General features: G+C 40.3%; 6 protein-coding genes and 1 long non-coding RNA gene across 11 annotated transcripts; 5 read left to right on the top strand and 2 right to left on the bottom strand.

Moving 5' to 3' along the window:
* The first annotated feature begins 276 nt into the window (after nt 1–276).
* On the top strand, nt 277–2,796 carry LOC105282571 (POC1 centriolar protein homolog A). Of its 2 annotated transcripts, none has more exons than XM_011344625.3 (6): nt 277–314; nt 840–1,192; nt 1,269–1,479; nt 1,548–1,747; nt 1,823–2,110; nt 2,242–2,796. In XM_011344625.3, exons 1-6 carry the CDS (start codon nt 302–304, stop codon nt 2,551–2,553), a joined length of 1,377 nt encoding a protein of 458 aa, XP_011342927.2. In that variant the 5' UTR covers nt 277–301; the 3' UTR covers nt 2,554–2,796. The 2 variants fall into 2 exon arrangements, with proteins under 2 accessions (XP_011342927.2, XP_011342928.2); XM_011344626.3 differs by lacking the exon at nt 277–314 and adding an exon at nt 321–486.
* On the bottom strand, nt 2,757–4,082 carry LOC105282570 (copper transport protein ATOX1). The gene is made up of 3 exons (XM_011344624.3): nt 3,724–4,082; nt 3,568–3,643; nt 2,757–3,061 (listed from the first exon to the last, which is right to left on the bottom strand). Exons 1-3 carry the CDS (start codon nt 3,733–3,735, stop codon nt 2,928–2,930), a joined length of 222 nt encoding a protein of 73 aa, XP_011342926.1. The 5' UTR covers nt 3,736–4,082; the 3' UTR covers nt 2,757–2,927.
* Nucleotides 4,083–4,632: 550 nt separating this feature from the next.
* Nucleotides 4,633–10,462, bottom strand: LOC105282573 (SH2B adapter protein 1). Of its 3 annotated transcripts, none has more exons than XM_011344630.3 (5): nt 9,992–10,462; nt 8,510–9,330; nt 8,201–8,400; nt 7,847–8,107; nt 4,633–6,608 (listed from the first exon to the last, which is right to left on the bottom strand). In XM_011344630.3, exons 1-5 carry the CDS (start codon nt 10,429–10,431, stop codon nt 6,471–6,473), a joined length of 1,860 nt encoding a protein of 619 aa, XP_011342932.1. In that variant the 5' UTR covers nt 10,432–10,462; the 3' UTR covers nt 4,633–6,470. The 3 variants fall into 3 exon arrangements, with proteins under 3 accessions (XP_011342932.1, XP_011342930.1, XP_011342933.1); XM_011344628.3 differs by having other exon boundaries at nt 8,510–9,393; XM_011344631.3 differs by having other exon boundaries at nt 6,470–6,608; nt 7,770–8,107; nt 8,510–9,393.
* On the top strand, nt 6,489–7,593 carry LOC105282574. Its single transcript, XR_894509.3, has 2 exons — nt 6,489–6,600; nt 7,163–7,593. It is a non-coding gene; the product is annotated as an uncharacterized LOC105282574 (long non-coding RNA).
* Nucleotides 10,463–11,815: 1,353 nt separating the features above from the next.
* On the top strand, nt 11,816–12,662 carry LOC105282572 (protein JTB). Its single transcript, XM_011344627.3, has 3 exons — nt 11,816–11,955; nt 12,076–12,306; nt 12,393–12,662. The coding sequence occupies exons 1-3, from the start codon at nt 11,900–11,902 to the stop codon at nt 12,553–12,555; spliced, it is 450 nt and encodes a 149-aa protein (XP_011342929.1). The 5' UTR covers nt 11,816–11,899; the 3' UTR covers nt 12,556–12,662.
* On the top strand, nt 12,601–14,546 carry LOC105282575 (glutathione S-transferase C-terminal domain-containing protein homolog). The gene has a single exon (XM_011344632.3). The coding sequence runs from the start codon at nt 12,627–12,629 to the stop codon at nt 14,355–14,357; it is 1,731 nt and encodes a 576-aa protein (XP_011342934.2). The 5' UTR covers nt 12,601–12,626; the 3' UTR covers nt 14,358–14,546.
* A 68-nt stretch (nt 14,547–14,614) lies between these two features.
* Nucleotides 14,615–17,575, top strand: LOC105282576 (U3 small nucleolar RNA-interacting protein 2). 2 transcript variants are annotated; one of them, XM_026969360.1, is made up of 8 exons: nt 14,615–15,269; nt 15,522–15,709; nt 15,785–15,888; nt 15,978–16,205; nt 16,328–16,440; nt 16,519–16,715; nt 16,803–17,146; nt 17,228–17,575. In XM_026969360.1, the coding sequence occupies exons 2-8, from the start codon at nt 15,558–15,560 to the stop codon at nt 17,458–17,460; spliced, it is 1,371 nt and encodes a 456-aa protein (XP_026825161.1). In that variant the 5' UTR covers nt 14,615–15,269; nt 15,522–15,557; the 3' UTR covers nt 17,461–17,575. The 2 variants fall into 2 exon arrangements, with proteins under 2 accessions (XP_026825161.1, XP_011342935.1); XM_011344633.3 differs by having other exon boundaries at nt 14,617–15,269; nt 15,555–15,709.
* The last annotated feature ends 163 nt before the right edge of the window (nt 17,576–17,738 follow it).

The raw sequence follows: 17,738 nt of genomic DNA on the forward strand, positions 1-17,738 counted from the left end.
GGTAAAATAGTTGCGATGTCTAGAGCGTTATTAAGGTAAAATATGTGATCTTTTTTCTTTTATTTATTAATAAATATTTTATTTAACAAAATAAACTGAACAGAAATTCTATTTCATTACTATTATCTTTTAATTGATTGTGCATATTTTTTGCAATAAAGTCCGTTTAAAATTTCGCGGTATAAAACTACTTTAGTCATTTTCTAAGCCTTTTCATTAGATTTTAATTGATCCAAGTAGTTGCTATCTGTTTGAATTTAGTGCCCCATGCTGTGCGCGTCAATAAACAGACTTGAAGCAAATGAAACTGTCAAGTACATACCGACATTAATTATGATATTCAGATACATTGTATCAATGTACCTGTGAAACATTTTGTTATAAAAAAATAATATTGTTACGGAAAACGTGAATTTAATTATATATGTGGAAGGTGCACTCTAAGAAATAGGAATATATATTGGTGGAGAACGCTAACAGTATTCAGTAAATTACGATTGTTATATTTGCATTCACGCTTTGTTTATCACATCATTCATTTAAGTTATCATAAAATATAGTACTTAAATTTAATTTTAAAACTAGCACTTGTACGTGATTCTTGAGTCACTTTAAATTAAAGCGGCAGAAATTTTGTAGGGGTTATAAATGCATTGGTTAATATTAGTCAATATTTATTCTTGCAATGTAAACTGATTTGTGATAAAATTAATACATATAGAGAGCGAGAAATTTTTCCATTTTCAAAATTTTACCATTTTTTTAAAACTATTTTGTACATTTTTATTTTTTTATGTGTTTGGTGCTTGTTTTTATGTTCTAAATCTCTGTCATACAAGAAACAATGGTGGAGACTGCCTGTGATCCCACATTTGAGAGGCATTTCAAGGGTCACAGAGATGCAATTACAGCCTTGTGTTTCCATCCAAATACTACCCAACTCGTATCGAGTAGTCTGGATAAAACACTATTGGTGTGGAACCTGACAGAGTCAACGCGAGCTTACAGATTTAAGGCTCACAGAGATGGTATTCTGGATGTCTGTTACGCGCCATCTGGAGAAGTCATAGCTAGTGCTTCGAAAGATAGATCTGTAAGAATCTGGGTTCCAAAAATTACAGGTCAATCTATAGACTTTAAGGCTCACTTTTCTGCTGTGAGGTCGGTACAATTTAGTCCAGACGGGCAGAAGGTAATTTTTATTTTAATTGAATAACTTATTGCCGGTTTTCTCATTAGTGACATAAATTGTTTATCAATATTTTTAGTTGCTCACTGCATCAGATGATAAAAGTATAAAGTTGTGGTTGGTATGTCAAAGAAGATTCCTCATGGCGTTCAGTGAGCACACAAATTGGGTGCGGTGCGCCAAGTTTTCTCCTGACGGTAGGCTCCTGGTGTCCTGCAGCGATGACAAGACGATCAAAGTATGGGACATTAGCAGCGGCGAGTGCATCAAGACCTTCAATGAGATAAAAGGTGCGTTAAGTCCACCCTTGACGATGTCGCATTCCGGATATCCGGAGTGAAAGATCTCATTTCGTCAGATCCTGCCGCGTACGTGGAGTTCCATCCAAGTGGCGCAGCCATCGGGTCGGCAAACGTGGGCGCGTGCATTAAATTGTACGACCTGAGAACTGGTTCTTTGTATCAGCATTATGCCGCTCATACAGGACCTGTAAATATGATCAAGTTCCACCCGAAGGGTAACTTTATGTTAACGGCCTCCAACGACTCTACCATAAAAGTAACTTGAGACGTTGTAATACAAAAATCGCAAGAGCTTCATCACCGTCTTGTTGATACAAAAACTGTTGGCTAGGTTCTAGATCTCTTGGAGGGTCGACCAATCTACACGCTCAAGGGGCACGCCGGTGGCATAACGTCGATCACGTTCTCGCAAGACGGTGACTTTTTCGCTTCAGGCGGCGCAGATCGGCAGGTCCTGATGTGGAAGTCCAACTTTTGTAGGGATGACATAGCTAAGAAGGCTTCTAAGCGATTAATACTTCCTGCCAGCAAACAAGAATTTGACGATACGGATGAAAAGTCATTTGTGGATAGCGACAGACCCGGGGAAGATGCGCGAGAGGACCGGGACCGAGAGGAAGTGAGAAATTGATATGAAAAATATTAAAAAATTAATATACCAAAAATAATGAGAGACTACGAAAGAAGAGAGAAAGTGAGATTAATCTTAATTAATTGTTACAATTCTAACTATCAACATTTATCATTCAGGATTTATCTGACGTACTAGAAGAGCTGAACTTGGAAACAGACAGGAAGCACCCGTGCGAAGGACCCGTAGCCGAAATCCCAGGAACACAAGTGGAACCAAAAGTGATCAATACAAGGAACATCAAGTCATCGGGAAAAGCGCGCGTGGCAAATGTACTAATCCCGCAAGATCAAGCCTTGTCCTACGCGCATTCGTCTAGTCAGTCCGTTAAAGTTATGGAAGCTCTTTGTGATCAAGTGCAGTCGCTGCATGACGCTGTGAGCGTGTTGGAACAACGCATGACAGTATTAGAGGAAGCGCTTGAGAAATGATTATTTGACAATATCTTTTTTACTATTAGACCATAATTATTTTGTGTGCGTGTGGTGTGTGTGTATGAGCATAATTTGAATTGAATATCTTTGTGATCGTGTCAGATCACAGATTACAGATATGCGATATTTATTATACGAGGGAGAAATGTATTTTGTGATATATTACGTACTCGGAAATTTTAATCCACAATGTAAGAGTTGCATGGAAAAGACATTTTATTATAAAGAACTTAAGTATAATATTTTTGTACTTTTATACATCGAGTAAAGTATGATAAATCCAGGAAAAAGTAACAGAAACTTTTACAATATCCATGTACAAAGAACATGTTAGCAGCACTCGTTTACGATCACCTCGTATCGCAAGTAAGTTATGATTGTTTAGTCCTCAGAAATTGGCACTGTTTCCCCGTCTTCTTGATCGTCTCGAAGATCTTATCCGAACTAAGCGCAGTGGCAACGGACACCCTTTTTTCTACCAAGTCTATCTTGATGTCGTCAATGCCTACGTGTTACACAATAAATTATGTATCCAACGTTCACTGTGAACATAGCTGCAATGTCGCATTATTCCTTACTAAAATTTATATTGGGTCGTAACAAAAGTCCGTGCCGTTGTTTAATCTCTTAAAATGAAAAGATGACAAGATCTTGAAAGATGGAATCTTGAAGCTAGCATAAAGATGGCAAATATTGGTAGGGTAAGACGGCGCATAGGTAGTTGAATAAATATCACAATCTTGGAATTTCACAAAAATAATGCTACGAACTTCGTCTACTTTCGTCACAACCCAATAATTACGTTACTCTTATACGCTTGTCTTTTCGCGCGATGTTGACACACGTTTTAACCTCACTTCGTGCGTTCCAATGCACTCGACAATTTCTACGAGACAACGACCTCGGGGGAGACGTCGACGAAACGTTATTCACGGAATACGATCGCGTGTGACAAAGAGAGCATTTCTACATACGTAGAATCGACCTGAAAATCTCGCGTATCATACACACCTTCCACTTTTTTCAACACGTTTTGCACCGCGTTGGAGCATCCTTCGCACGTCATCTCGACACTGAATTCGTGTACCTAACGAACATAACGAAACAGATGACTCGCATGACATTCCAATTACTCCACGGGGCTGGCAAATTATTTTGCTGCTTTACCTGAGTTGCCATAATGAGTTTATAGCACGTGTGCGGTGTCCGACGTGGCAAGTGGGTTATTCCTGACGCGGAAAGATCGTATTGAGTAAACGGAAAAAATACACGCGCGATCTTTTATCTCTGGCTCGTGATAGAATCAATCTTTATCGGATGTTGGCCGTCTCCGACCTCAGAGTAACGTATCTTTAACCATATGTTCGCCGTAATTGCCGATAATCTTCGTATCTGATAGAAACTCCTATCTGTGCCAACTCCGATCTTTTTTGTTCCTTCGCACGTTTAGAGAGAATACCCGATTTGCAAACTAACGCGTTGTAAAAGGAGTGATGTATCGATGAATCAATTTGCGCATCGGCGCATTCTAAAGAAAAGATAATTAGTTTTATATTTACTTATATCTCAATTGTTTACATGCGTAGAACGTAACGATAAGCTCAATTAACATTTGTTTGCTTTGAATTTCATTGGTACTAGAGAGGAGAATAGTTATTTAAAGTTACTTACCGCAATAAATGTATCTCACATATCTGAAATCGTATTTTGAAAGGCTATTATGTAATTTGTAGGTATATTTGAATTTTCTATTAATATTTCTTGTATGTGTGCTTTTTACAAGACTCGTGTCTCTTACCTATACTTGTGTCTTTTATGTTTGTAGTAGACTACAATATATATATATTTATTTGGAAATTGAGGCCTCTCTCAATTTCGAATTAAGGAATATATTATTCCTGATTTAAATTAGATAACGGAAAAATATTTACAAAAACGTTATATAGAACAGAAACGATATTATACACATTAAAAATATTAATATACATATGCACACAGGTAATAAATATATAATATTCATGAATTAACACGCTATATGCAGATAATATCTATAAGTGATTAACATTAGACGACGGCTCTCAGGGAATTCAGTTTTTATTTTCATCTTTGCATCTTAACAAAAGGTAAAAAAGTATTACGGTTGAATGCCTATTAAATGTCAGACTCTGTATATCTCAGGACTGTCGTTTTAACTGTGTGTGAATACACAAAGGACAAGCTTACGTTCTACTTACAGCACGATCCTGCGAGCACTTTAGCTAAAGGGTGAATTCGTGATACAGATTTTCCCAGATCGACTATAGCATTCCTACATTTTTTCCCCTCTCTCTCTCTCTTTAATGTATTTAATCGCGATGGAAATTCTATTTGTACACGACTTTCGATAAACAGTGAACGGTGAGCGAAATGTACAGTTGATAAATTATGCATCGTCCCTGTTGTTTATGCGATTTTATGGGATTTTCCATGGATGTAAAACATAGAATAACGACGGACGACAACTTGGGATCTTTCGTGACGCTTGTGCAATCGAGAGATCTTATCACAATAATCGATTCGACTCCTACTGAAAATATCTGCCTCGCTCGCACCGCAAATCGAATATTCCGTCGATCGTTGTTCTCTGTCTCATAGGCGCGTACCACTTATTCATACATTTGCAGTCTATAATCTAATCTTGCGCAGTCGTATTGCTCTACGGCGCCAGTAACAATCCTTGGACATTACATAGCGCGCGTTAATACAGTACTTCGCACACACAGTACGGATACTCGGCTCATCGGATACAATGCTAGCTTCTTCTGCGGAGACACGTAGAACCATACTTACTGTAGCCCAACACGCTTTGTCCCTTCGCGATTTGTGCAGGATCGTAATATAATCTCTCTTCCCCAATTTTTATTCATCCGACAAAAACACGGAGACAAATTATGCACTGATGAAGAGCACCAGGATAATTTATATAATTATGTATGTATACCGTGACGGTGTTTTACACTTATCAACGATTGCAGGGCGCGTCTGTTATATCCAGCGCCCCGGGAAGCATCGGGACTAGCGACAATGCGACAATGCGGTTGAAACGCAATTTTGTAATAACGTTGTACTCGTAATTGCGAGGAAGCGGAGTTTAATCAACGTCGAATTTTAGCTTTGGCGTAATTCTTTTTTTTTCAAGCCTTCGGCACGATCCGGGGATACACGAGCGGAGATTGCGATATATGGCAGTTTACAGTTTTCACGATCTCGAGACATTTCATTCCCACGTACATACATATGGCATGCGCGCTCTTACGCGTAAACGTTATGTAAGTACATACACCATAAATTAGTTAAGCGACGTAATGGGGGGCTCCCTTGTCAAGACAAATCCGTTCCCTCGATAAGAATGCAAGTAGAGGCCGTCAGTTCGGTTTTGATGAGGTGACATGTACGTCGTAGATATACATGCGAAACGTGCGAAAGGGACCTCCGTGGAAAACCTGTGTGCTGCGGTATCATCAGGAAATTGGAGGGGTGAAAGGGGGCAATTCAGGGACGACTTGTGCATCTATCGTGAAATAATTACTGCTAACTGAGACTCATTTTGTTCGTCAGTCTATTCTATTTCTCATTATTCGATGTAAATGCAAATGCGGATACGTTGTTGAGTAAATCATGTAGTATATATAACGTCGAATGCTAAACGCAAGAGTCAATGGTCGGAAGATTCGATTATTTTCAAGAAAATGCAGCTCTGTTTTGTACTAGTAGTAAAGTGATATCGGAATAGCGGTTTTAGCGGGCGCGACGCAATTCTGGAAATAAAAACTTTGCGATTATATCTTCATTATTATATATATATATCTGTTCAACGTTTAGTCCGTCGGACTGACTGGATTGTAGCCCGATGGTGGATTAGCGCGAATCCAACGTCAGAGAAAACTATAGGTGTTTTGGACCGCTCTTCCGGTGGATGAAGCCGAGCCCTGTTGTTCCGCAATGGTACTCTGCTGTTCGAGTCTCTCCAACGATTCCACACGTGTTCTTATAGAACCACCGTATGTGCGTACCTATTTTATTAACGTCATCATAAGTTTTCATGTACCTTTAATCTATTATCATGTCAGAAGTTTCTCTCAAAGTTTCTGGATTTTAATAAACAGCATGAAAATCACACACAGAGTGTTAGAAAGATGCCTGCCAATACTTTGAAGAACAAGATTGTTCAGACAGAGAGTAAAAAAGTATCGAATAAATTGCTCAAGATATTTTATCGAGTTTTTGATTCGAGATTCAATATAATTTTAAAATTATATAAATCATGACAATGACAATCTTCTATTTCATAAGGTTCATCATTAATTATAAGAAATATTAATGTGCATTTTCTTAACACCCCGTGCGAAAAGAGAGTTCTATAAGCAAATAGAACTCTTCGTCCAGATCATTAACATTATTAATTTTAATAGAGACTTTTTATAAACCCTTAATGTTAAATTGGCAGTAAAATGATTTGACTTTCAAGCTCCATTAAAATGGTATAATCAATGTAATGTCCGGACGTGTCCATATTGCTTGATAGAGATTTTAAGATTGAAATACATAAATCTTTTACAATTTTCAGTATACCAGAAATTTCAAGAAAAAGCTTTTATACATAAAAGCGAGCTCCTTGTCCCACGGTCATGTTTCTCTAAATATTATATCTTTTTTATATATGTATACAAAATCTCAAGTTCTTTACGAGAATTTCGTCATACAGTAATTTTGTATTTAGACGAATGATATACAAATTTAATAAAAAAAATCATCCTTTATAAAATAACAAATAAGATAAATAAAAGATATATATATATATAATCGTGATAACATATTTCGGAAATACGAGGAAATTAAAGAAAAACATAAGAACATAAGTAATTTTAGTAATGTATTGTAATTTGTCTCTTTTTTTGACACGTCTGTTGTTAATATATCAAGTAAATATATTAAATTAATTATAACAAATCATTCGAATCATGACAAGTGTACATAAATAAATTGCATTTCATAATTTAACTTTGTATATCAATCTATAGGTTCCATTCAGATTAATTTCCACGTCAATGCATACAAATTTTTCCATCGAATTTATAAGTTTACAAAACTGCAGATACCGATCAGGTTTCATTCATCATGTATCATCGATACGATACGGTGAATACGGGCGCTTTAGCTGGTTATCTACTCACTGTCTGTAGATTAGACTTCAGACTGTGGGTGTTGGCCACTCGCGCTCACACAAGAGACTTCCACTGCAGACTCTTACTTCTCTGGACTCCGGGACTACCATGGGTCTCCTCTCTTGCGACTGTTGCACGTTTGCGCCAACCGCCACGTTGTGGTGTCCCGAGGATCGCGAGGTGTGGTTCGCCGCTACTACGTATTCCGTTAGAGTAACGTCCGCAGTCCCGCCAGACTCGAGGGGTATCGCGTTCTGGCGAAAGTGTTCGAGCATATCGTAAATCGCAGGAAAGCACAGATGTTGAACTCGGCAATGACCTTGATCGTTCAGCGTCATCCGTAAATGCTGCGAATGAAAGTGATACGATGAGAAGGGGGCGTGAATCGTCACTCGTTAAGGAAGAAGACAGATATCAGGAGCAGCAATATCTGCGCTTACCTTTGCCCGTCCTTGGAAATTGAAGGTCAACACGAATTCGCCTTTCCTCGTTTCACTTTGTCGAACTAGGAACACACCGTGACCGTTAGCTGCACTATGCAACACCAGCTGCGCGGCATCCGACCGAGGAAGGGTGCCGTGGAACCACGGGTACTCCCGCAAGCTGCTCGACAGGTCCAGCTCGCCCTCATTGGTAGACACTGTAAAGAGCGAGTGCAAGGTATACGACTCGATTTACTCGGGACTACTTGTGCAACGTGCAACATTGTGCAATATCATTGATTTATAATCAGAGGATTTATTCCTTACTTTGTTCAATCTCTTGTTGGGAGGAACATAGTTCTAGATTACTGCTGCTACGCATTCGGAGTCTTGGAGGTAATTCCGGTGGGTTTGCTTGGGAGTCCTCGTTATGCTCGTGACCAAAGGACCGGAAGGCTTTGCTGGCCGAGTTGGCTCGCAATCGATCGCTCTCCGACCCGATGGTCACCGAGCCATGGCCGAGAGAATCTCCCAAGGAGTCACTTTGCCCAGAACTACTACAAAAACTCTGCTGCGCCGTTCGCATGCAATATTTGATCGTCGCCAGCCACGATTTCATGTCGTTCGAATCATGCGCCTCTATGACGAACTCCATGTTCTGGGTCTTCAGGACAAAAGTGTTCTCGTGATCCGGCATTTCTAACGCCGTGGTTTCCCTCGCCTCCGTTATGGCCGAGCAGAAAACGCCGCTCCGCGGCTTCACTGCTTTCGGCGGCGAGTAAAACTCCAACATGTATCCGCCGATAGCTTTTATCAAAGCTAATCGCGATTTCTCCCATTTCTGCGTCCCGTCGATGTTCTCCCCCATCAAAGAATTTACTATTCCTTCTTTCCTGCACTCCACCACGATTTTCGACAGCTTGGCTTTCGAGTGTTTGTCCTTGCGATGCTCACTGTGCGACAGTTCAACCTCGTCGCTTTGCTGCTTGTGGAAGAAACTCTTGCCTTTCTTGAGCCCCTTAAAGGATAGTCTGCGGAAGAAGGGCTTGTGGGCAGGCTTCGGTGATACCGCTTCCCCTTCATGTTCGGAGTAGTCGCTGAATTCCTCGTGCGACGAAGCGCGAACTGGTGGATTGTTAGTATTTTGGCTAGAAAGATTTATGTCCCTTTCATTGGCCGCTGCACTCCTAGTATCATGCAACGATAGCGATCTACAAAATGTAAGGAAAACAGAGTTGAGAATGCAATTTTAAAGTAAACAATTTTAAAAAGACGCTCACTATAAACCATAAAATAAAGAATGTGGAACTTAAAAAATAATAGAGTTTAAAGTAAATATGTGTGTATATTTTTTATTATAATACAAAAGCGAAATTGTAGCACAATTTCCTTACAGAAAACAGTTTCATGCTTCTAATCTTTTACCTTCCTTCGTGATTCTCTCATTTATTATTATTACCGAATCCGTCATTAACACATTTTCGTATTTCATAATTGTATAAAATGCATGCTTATAATAATAAAACATCAGCCTATATAGGTCTGCAAAATTTAATTTATTCTTTTCCATTAATTCCTATATTTTGAATAAGAATACTATGCAAGGTGTTCCAATCTTTTCCAACCACTAGTTCTTTGCCAACAACAATCTCACGTAAACAGCATTAGAGCATTAGCATTAGCATTATTATCATATCAGGCAAATTGCTCCAGTGTCTTTCTCAACACACAAGATATTAATGATGTCAATAATAACCATGATGGCAAAAACAATAACAAGGTAAAAACTACAAGATCGCGAGCACGCACCTCACGTTGTGACGCAAGTATTCGTTCTCAAAGTGCTCGCAGAAGCTGTCGACGAATTTCTTGAGGAAGTCGCGGTGCGAGAGGCTGGTACGGGCGCTCTCGGGTAGAGTCAGGCTAACGTAGGCGCAGAATGCTTTAGCAAATTCGGAGGCTGAGGCGCGGGCGTGTCTCTCGCAGAATTCACTCCAGCCGGTCGTTGTCTCGGGCGACGCGGCAATCACCGCGGACGACGTGGCCGTCGTCGTAACAGGCGCCGTCGCCGCCGCCGCCGTCGTCGTCGATGCGATTGCCGTACTTGTCGTCGTCGTCGTCGTCGTCGTTGTCGTAGACGCCACCGTTGTCGCCGTCGTTGTCGCCGCCGATGTCGCCGTTAACGTCGCAGTTGTCACCGGCGATATCGCGGTGCTCGCTGTCGGCGTGGGCACGGTGTAAACACTCATTACCGGCGTCTGCCTTGTGAAGGGGGCGAAAGGTCTCCCCCTTGTTCCACCACCACCACCACCACTACCACTGTCAACGCCACCCGTCGCCCTCCACTCTCACCCAATATTCCCGTCGTAGGGACCACTGTCGCTTCGGTATCCTTTCACGGTCACGAACCTTGCCGAGAAAGGATCCGCGCGCGAACGCGCGTGCCGAACATATCACAAGTCACTCGATATGCACGTCCACTGTGAAGTGCAACGATCGTCGCTGACCAGAACGAGATAGCAGTTGCCTAACGAGATATCTAGGAACGAGGAAAGGAGAAGTAGAAAGAAGAAAAGGAAAATATATGTATAGGAATGGCGAATTCTGCGCGAAATTCGACGGTCTAACCGGCAACGAATGATGTTAACCAATTTCGGCGAGCGACCAGGCTGCAAAAAGGTCCCTCGGCTTGTATACTGGTCATTCGCGCGGATCAACGTCCGTGCGTTCTCGGCGATCTTCTTTCCGTTCCTCTTTCCTGCCCCGTATTTCTCGCCGCCGGCGAGATGACCGCTGACGATGACTTCGTCGGATGCTCGTCGACGCGCACGCACCTGGCGCGCAAAGTACGGACCGCAACTGAGTTTTGTCTCGACCGTTCCCGAATGAATCTGCTTTTACGTTCTATTATGTCGTTCCGCCCGCAGCGCGGGAAAAGGAAGACCCGAATTAGCCGGGAACGTGCGGTGTTAATAGACGCTGTGAAACGACCGAGTTCGAGAAAGGCCTCTCGACTGTTTGTAAACTTTACTCATCACCCGCGCGAGTAGGCATTCGTGCGTTTTCAGCGATTTTCCATTCGTTCCTCGGTCCCGGCCAGTGCTCCGTATTTCTCGCTGCCGGGTTGACGAGACCGATCGGTGGTGGCGACTTAATCGGATACTCAAGACGCGCACGTAGCAAACGGCAAATTTCTTAACGCGCACATACCGCAGTCAAGCTCCTGCCCGCGTGGAACTGTCACGATCGAATCGTTGTTCCCGTTTCGAGGAAATATTTACGGACATTATGAAATACGAAACCGCGATCGACGAACTGCTGGCGCACTCTGCTCTTCGTCTCACCGTTGAGGTTAGGCGATCGCGTGGTCGGCTGTCGATCCCTCGCACATGGAAATCCGCGTTTAGGGACTCCATCGGTTAACCTGTCTGCATATTTAATATTTGCACGCTTTTGGCCTCCATTAAACATTGACTAACTATTATTAAGTAAAATAAAAAGACAAAACTGCCTATAATTATCTGTAATTATTATATCAATATTAAATTATTGTCGTTTATTTTTATAACGTGCTTTGCATATTTTGTACTGCGGTCGGCCATCTCGTATATCGTATTCTTTATGGTGGCTATATTCACGCAGTATGCGCAGATATTTACATTCAGATATAACCTAATTAGACCAGCAAAAATCGAAGAAAAATAGAAAAATACCGAGATGATCGAATCTTGCACGAAGAGACGGATGCTGCTAGGTATCACATTTTTAGGAGGGTTAGTTGTCACTTCTATTTATTCTACTAACATTAGATTAGCATAAGGCAAAGTGCTTGCGTATTCACGCTAAACTTTCTTCACAAATATGTAATTTGCAACATATCATTTTATTTTTAGTTTAACCGTTTTAGCATTGATTATCGAGAGCCACTGGACGGACATCCCGAGTAAGCTTTACGTCGACAATTTTGAAAATAATTCTTGCATCTCGGGTGAGGAGTACGAGGTGATATCCGAATGTCATCCGTGCACGGCTTTCGAAATTGCGAGCGAAAGTATCGGTATTTGCGTCCACGCGAGGTACAAAGAAGTACTGAAGTGTAAGAGTGGAGAGACAATAACGAGAAGGTAAGGCAGAACTACTTATCGACAAGATTTAGCGTGCCAACACGAGAATGCTGTACTTTATTTTCACGTAAAATGTTGTTTTACAGTTGTGATAAAGTGGCTTGGCTTGAGGAAAGAACATTTTGGATGTTCGAGGGCTTCATGTTTGCCTCGGCGATCGTTTCTTGTATCAGTATACATTGGAGAGAGGACGTACTAAGGCAGAGAATAATTAGGAAAGTGGCAAGACAATTACGCATTAGTGTATAAGTGTTGAGCGCCGGTAGGAGAATTCCCGACTGTTTTATACTTTGATACTTTTGTTCGTTTAGGAGAGGAAGATGAGCGAGGTACATTTAGCAATATACTCTATAGCGGACCTGTGTCTTGCTCCAATTGAAACAATTATAACTCTCTTTACTATAAAATATTGTGAATCTTCCGTTGACATCAAACTGATACTAAGCGAGCAAGATTTGACGGAACGAGCATACACGATAGATCTCTCAAATTTTGTCTACAAGGTTGTGAGCGTAGATGAAATACCTTATTACGCCAGCTTCTGCGAATTACCAAATATCGCTATAAATAAAGACAGCTGCGTGGCTGGTTTGTGTACGGTCTTGAGGCAAATTGTGAAAGACAAGGCAAATGCAGACTGCGACATCATAAGTTCGATGCGGTATTACACGCTGTTAGGATTTAAGGGTTCCTGCTTAATGGCCTGCTCCGAGGCCAGTGTGTGGACAAAATTTTGCGAAGTTGATTTGATTTTAACTTTAAAGTCGTTAAGTGTAAAAAATTTAGAGAAGTCCGAGTTGCCTATCAGCTTGGCCAGATTCGAGTGTCACATGTCTCAACCGGTTAGACTGCATAATTTGTACAAATATACAATGTGCAAGAAGTTCGCTGCGCTCAACATAGCTAAAGAAATCGAGACGAGTTTGCTGGAACACACGTACGCGGAGGGTTCATGTATCACATTAGCTGATATAATCATATTCGTGTGCGTACACATCCTGCTCGGCACATTTTCAAGCCAGATGATACCAAAATTGGTGCCCTTGACGGCCAAATGGTACAACAGAATGTTAACGGATGAATTCATAATAAAATGCTTAAGCTGTTTACCGCTGAAGAGCGATGGCTTGAGCACGCTCCAGTATACACTTCCGGTGGTAGTGAATGAAAGTTTGTACAAGAGCGATCCCAAACGGTACAAGCCGAAAAGTCGCATTTACACAAGGCAAGAGGACATAGAGCGCTCGTTGCAATTGGTCGGAGATATGAAGGTCTCGATGGAACTTGATGTCGCACCGTTTGGTATCGAGATCGACTTGAACTGGTCCGACGTGCCTTTCGATGCAACGCCGGAGGGCGGTTCGTTACCGCCCGCGCGGTTGCAACGGAAGCAGGAACAACTGCAGAACCTGTGTAAACCCGTTTTAAAGTTAGCGAAGGCAGGCAATACCATCGTGGACTTCTGCTCGGGTAGCGGACATCTGGGAATATTGATAGCGTACTTGTTGCCTCGTTGCACGGTTATTCTGCTAGAGAACAAAGAAGAGTCTTTGAACAGGGCCAAGCAGAGGGTACAACGGCTGAAATTAACGAATGTAAGGTTTTGCCAGTGCAACTTGGATTACTTCAAAGGAGATTTCGACATTGGTACGTCGCTACATGCCTGTGGTTTAGCGACAGACCTGGTTATACAGTGCTGCATACAGAAGAACGCGATTTTTGTGAGTTGCCCGTGCTGCTATGGCTCGCTGCAAGATTGTCACCGATTGACGTATCCACGAAGTGAAATTTTTAAAGGCTGCATTAGCAATAGGGAATACTCGTTTCTGAGTCACGCTGCTGATCAGACACACGACAAACAAAATGTTAAGACCAAGCAAGGCTACAAGTGTATGACGATCATAGACACGGACAGGAAGCTATTTGCTGAACAGTTTGGATACAAAGTTCATCTTGCAAAACTAGTTCCGGAAACGTGTACACTTAAGAATCATTTGTTAGTAGGGATACCAAAAGATAAGCTACTACATAGCAACACATGTGAGAATTAATTGTTCTATTATCATAAACAATTGTTTTATGTAGTACTTTTACATCGTTGTCAGTAGCGTCATTGATTAATTTGAGATCGTGAATTATAGATATTTCGATTTCAATATGCAAGCATTTCATTCGACTGCAATAGAAAATTGTTTAATAAAATAAATGTAATAAAGTTGTTTAATGTAATAATAAAAAAATTTAATGTATAACAAAAAATAATATATGTATTATTAAATATATATAAAAAAATATATATTATATGTATAAAAATACTTATTTATTTCCCGCAATTTTAAATATACTTTGAATTTAACTTTAAAAACTGAGAAAGTCTTTTTTGCACTTTTACTACAAAGTACAATATTAAATATATAGATTGAGCCTTTATCTTAAATTTTGACATAAGTAGATTTATTTAATTTTCTGCCTGAAATAAAAGGCTCTGTACATTTACCAAGAACGGAAACAAAATATATTTTTATATTGTTATAAAATCATTTTACTAAAAAATTATATTATGACTGACTGGCCGTTGAGTCGTACTATTTTATTTTTCAATATAGACAGAGGCGTTACTCGTAGCGGCTTTTCTCGAAATTAATTTTTATGTATGTAAGCTAAAAGATTAAATGATAAATCAGTAGATTGTGAAAAGTGTCGAGAAAAATAGAAAATAAGAGAGATAGAGAGAAAAGTGTAGATAGCGTTACTGAGCCACTTCATTCATTTTGTATAGGTTAACCTAACCTGTATAAAATTGTAAGAGACCTGAGAGACGCTGCACACTGCAGCGATCACATGCTACGCTACACGTGGTTTGGTGAAAGAAAGTCATTAATTTATAAAAATTATTCTTTATCATCGTGATGTCGTTTTTCATAAGAAGTGGAGGACGAGGAGGTGGAGCACGTAAACGCAAAGTAAGTTTTTATCTATTTTATTTTAATTTTCAGTAAAATAATATTGCGCTTTTTCTGAAGGTTATAAAGTTGTGCAAAGTAGATTGTTTTGCTTTTTCTTTATCTAATTTTCGTAATGTTATATTTATATACCACATTAAAATTATTTCTTTACGTTAATGTATCAAAAGTTAATAGGATATTAGGTAATTAATGTACCTTTAAAATGTGAATATGTCTATAAAATTACACATTAAGTTCATGTAGCCATAGGGCTTTAACTGTATTGCAATATTGTAAAATCAGCGTATGAACGAGCACAATGGTTACCTTGGAAAAACAACTACGACTCAGTCTACATCGAAGCAGTCGAAACAGTCAAAGAAGAAAAATAAATCCCTACCTAACGACGATGAAAGTATTGCCAGTACAGATGAAGAATTTGCAGAGGAAAATTTAAAGTAATAATAATTGAATTTATGAAAACTATGTATTTATTAAGTAAGATTTGTTGTCATAAGATTGTGTTTTTTTAGAAATGAACGAAAATTTGAAAGTGAAACTGAAGAGGAGGAGGAAACTGCGCAGGAGAAGCGTTTGAGGCTTGCGAAGAAATATCTTCAAGAAATTGAAGAAGAAGGTATAACACTTAAGATTTATTTCTTTCTATTTACTTTTGTTTAAACAAGTTTAAACGACGTTTTTATGTAAATATGTTCGATATTACAGAAAAGGACAGAGCTGAATTTGAAGAGAACGCAGTTGCGAAGAGATTACGCGAAGAGTATTTGGAGGAAAAGGGTCGATTAAGAAAAACTATAGCGATCAACTATGTTGGGCATGGAGAGCTCATTTCATTGCGATGTAAAGAGCACAAAGGCTCTATCACTTGTTTGTGCCTTTCTAGCGACGGCAGTGTACTATATTCAGGTTCCAAGGACGGCAGTTTAGTTAAATGTAAGCTTGCAAATGTTTTAATTGGAGATAATTTATGGAGAGAATTGCAAAAACAATTATTTTCTCTCGAATATTCTCATGTACATGTTTCTGAATAACGTAATTGCTATCTCACTTGTCAGGGTCACTAAAGGAGAAAATTAAATTAAATGCCATTAGAGGGAAGAGAGGAAAAACGAAGGACGGAATGACTTCCATACGGTGTTTAGCAACCAGCACGGATGGAAAATTTCTGGTGAGTTCGAGTCTGATATCTCTCCTTCGTTTTTTGTGACGCGACTGAAATTTTTCATGTAAATCCTTCTCGTCGCAGGTAGTGGGAGATGACGGGTGTAAGGATATCAAAGTGCTTTCTGGCGATACTCTTAATCACATAAAGAATCTGCAGGGGCACAGAGGCCTCGTAGTCGGATTGGCATTCCGCAAGGATACTCACACGCTGTACTCCGCGTCCGAAGACAAAAGCGTAAGAGTTTGGAATCTGGACGACATGGCTTACGTCGAATCCTTGTAAGTGAGACTTTCCTCGCGAGAAAATTCGAGCGCCATGCCTCATTCCGTTTTCGAGTATGCCACGTTGATTCTCTGGGTTTACAGATTCGGTCATCAAAGCGGTATCACGTACATCGACGCACTGTCGCGAGAACGCGCTATAACGAGCGGCGGTTTCGATGGCACTATTAGAATATGGAAGATAGTCGAGGAATCGCAATTAATATTTAACGGGCACGACAACGGCCATAGCATCGACGCGGTTAAGCTCATTAATGAAGAGGCCTTCTTCAGTGGTGGAAGTGACGGACAGCTCTGCGTCTGGGGATGCCAGAAAAAGAAGCCGCTGTGCTCTGTGACGGAGGCTCACGGAAGGGACGAGGTCAACGGTCAACCAATGTGGATCTCGAGCATTGCGACGTTGTTGAATACAGATCTGGTAGCGTCAGGTGCGCCATCGTCATATCTCGTTTTATTCGCTTTATCTACATTTTTTTGTTCATAATAAATAAATGAATTATGATTTCCAGGATCGCGGAACGGTGTGGTCAAAGTGTGGCACTGCGGCGAAAACTTCAGGTCTCTCAATCTCTTGTTCGAGGTTCAATTGGTAGGTTTTATAAATGCGCTCGCGTTCACGCCCGATGGGAATCATCTTGTCGCTGGTGTAGGAAAGGAACATAGGAATGGAAACTGGTGGAAAGTACCAGACGCAAGGAACGCTATTGTTATCATACCATTGACGCATAAAAATAAAAAATGATTAAACTTTTCATATTGTTAATATTCGTTATGTAATTTGTACATGTATATATCAATGACAATCTGTATGTATACAATATTTCATTGATTATATCTTATTAATTAATTTAAAAATACATACCTGAGTGAGTAGGAGAGGAGTGAGTTGTACGCGAAGAGACAGTACGCATACAATTCGATGATGAAGCAAGAAAATCGCAATCAAAATCGTAGTTAATTTAACGAAAACTCGGTGGAAGTATGTGACATAGTTTCGCCAAGACACGCTGCAAAGTCTTA

Source organism: Ooceraea biroi, chromosome 4 (genome assembly GCF_003672135.1).
Source record: "Ooceraea biroi isolate clonal line C1 chromosome 4, Obir_v5.4, whole genome shotgun sequence".
In the NCBI taxonomy this organism is placed as follows: Eukaryota; Metazoa; Arthropoda; class Insecta; order Hymenoptera; family Formicidae; genus Ooceraea; species Ooceraea biroi.

Bases quoted from the DNA above. Each gene is read 5' to 3' on its own strand.
- LOC105282573 (XM_011344628.3), bottom strand. From the start codon at position 10,431: ATGAGTGTTTACACCGTGCCCACGCCGACAGCGAGCACCGCGATATCG. The intron at 8,401-8,509 runs GTAAGGAATAAA...CGCTCTTTACAG, and splicing joins CCAACAAGAGATTGAACAAA to TGTCTACCAATGAGGGCGAG. The intron at 6,609-7,846 runs GTAAGAGTCTGC...TTAATAAAATAG, and splicing joins TAGTCCCGGAGTCCAGAGAA to GTACGCACATACGGTGGTTC.
- LOC105282571 (XM_011344625.3), top strand. The intron at 1,193-1,268 runs GTAATTTTTATT...CAATATTTTTAG, and splicing joins TTAGTCCAGACGGGCAGAAG to TTGCTCACTGCATCAGATGA. The intron at 1,748-1,822 runs GTAACTTGAGAC...ACTGTTGGCTAG, and splicing joins CCAACGACTCTACCATAAAA to GTTCTAGATCTCTTGGAGGG.
- LOC105282576 (XM_011344633.3), top strand. From the start codon at position 15,216: ATGTCGTTTTTCATAAGAAGTGGAGGACGAGGAGGTGGAGCACGTAAA. The intron at 15,270-15,554 runs GTAAGTTTTTAT...TTGTAAAATCAG, and splicing joins GTGGAGCACGTAAACGCAAA to CGTATGAACGAGCACAATGG. The intron at 15,710-15,784 runs GTAATAATAATT...GTGTTTTTTTAG, and splicing joins TTTGCAGAGGAAAATTTAAA to AAATGAACGAAAATTTGAAA.
- LOC105282572 (XM_011344627.3), top strand. From the start codon at position 11,900: ATGATCGAATCTTGCACGAAGAGACGGATGCTGCTAGGTATCACATTT. The intron at 11,956-12,075 runs GTTAGTTGTCAC...TTTTATTTTTAG, and splicing joins GGTATCACATTTTTAGGAGG to TTTAACCGTTTTAGCATTGA. The intron at 12,307-12,392 runs GTAAGGCAGAAC...GTTGTTTTACAG, and splicing joins GGAGAGACAATAACGAGAAG to TTGTGATAAAGTGGCTTGGC.
- LOC105282570 (XM_011344624.3), bottom strand. The intron at 3,062-3,567 runs GTGTGTATGATA...TGTAACACGTAG, and splicing joins CGTGTTGAAAAAAGTGGAAG to GCATTGACGACATCAAGATA.
- LOC105282575 (XM_011344632.3), top strand. From the start codon at position 12,627: ATGAGCGAGGTACATTTAGCAATATACTCTATAGCGGACCTGTGTCTT.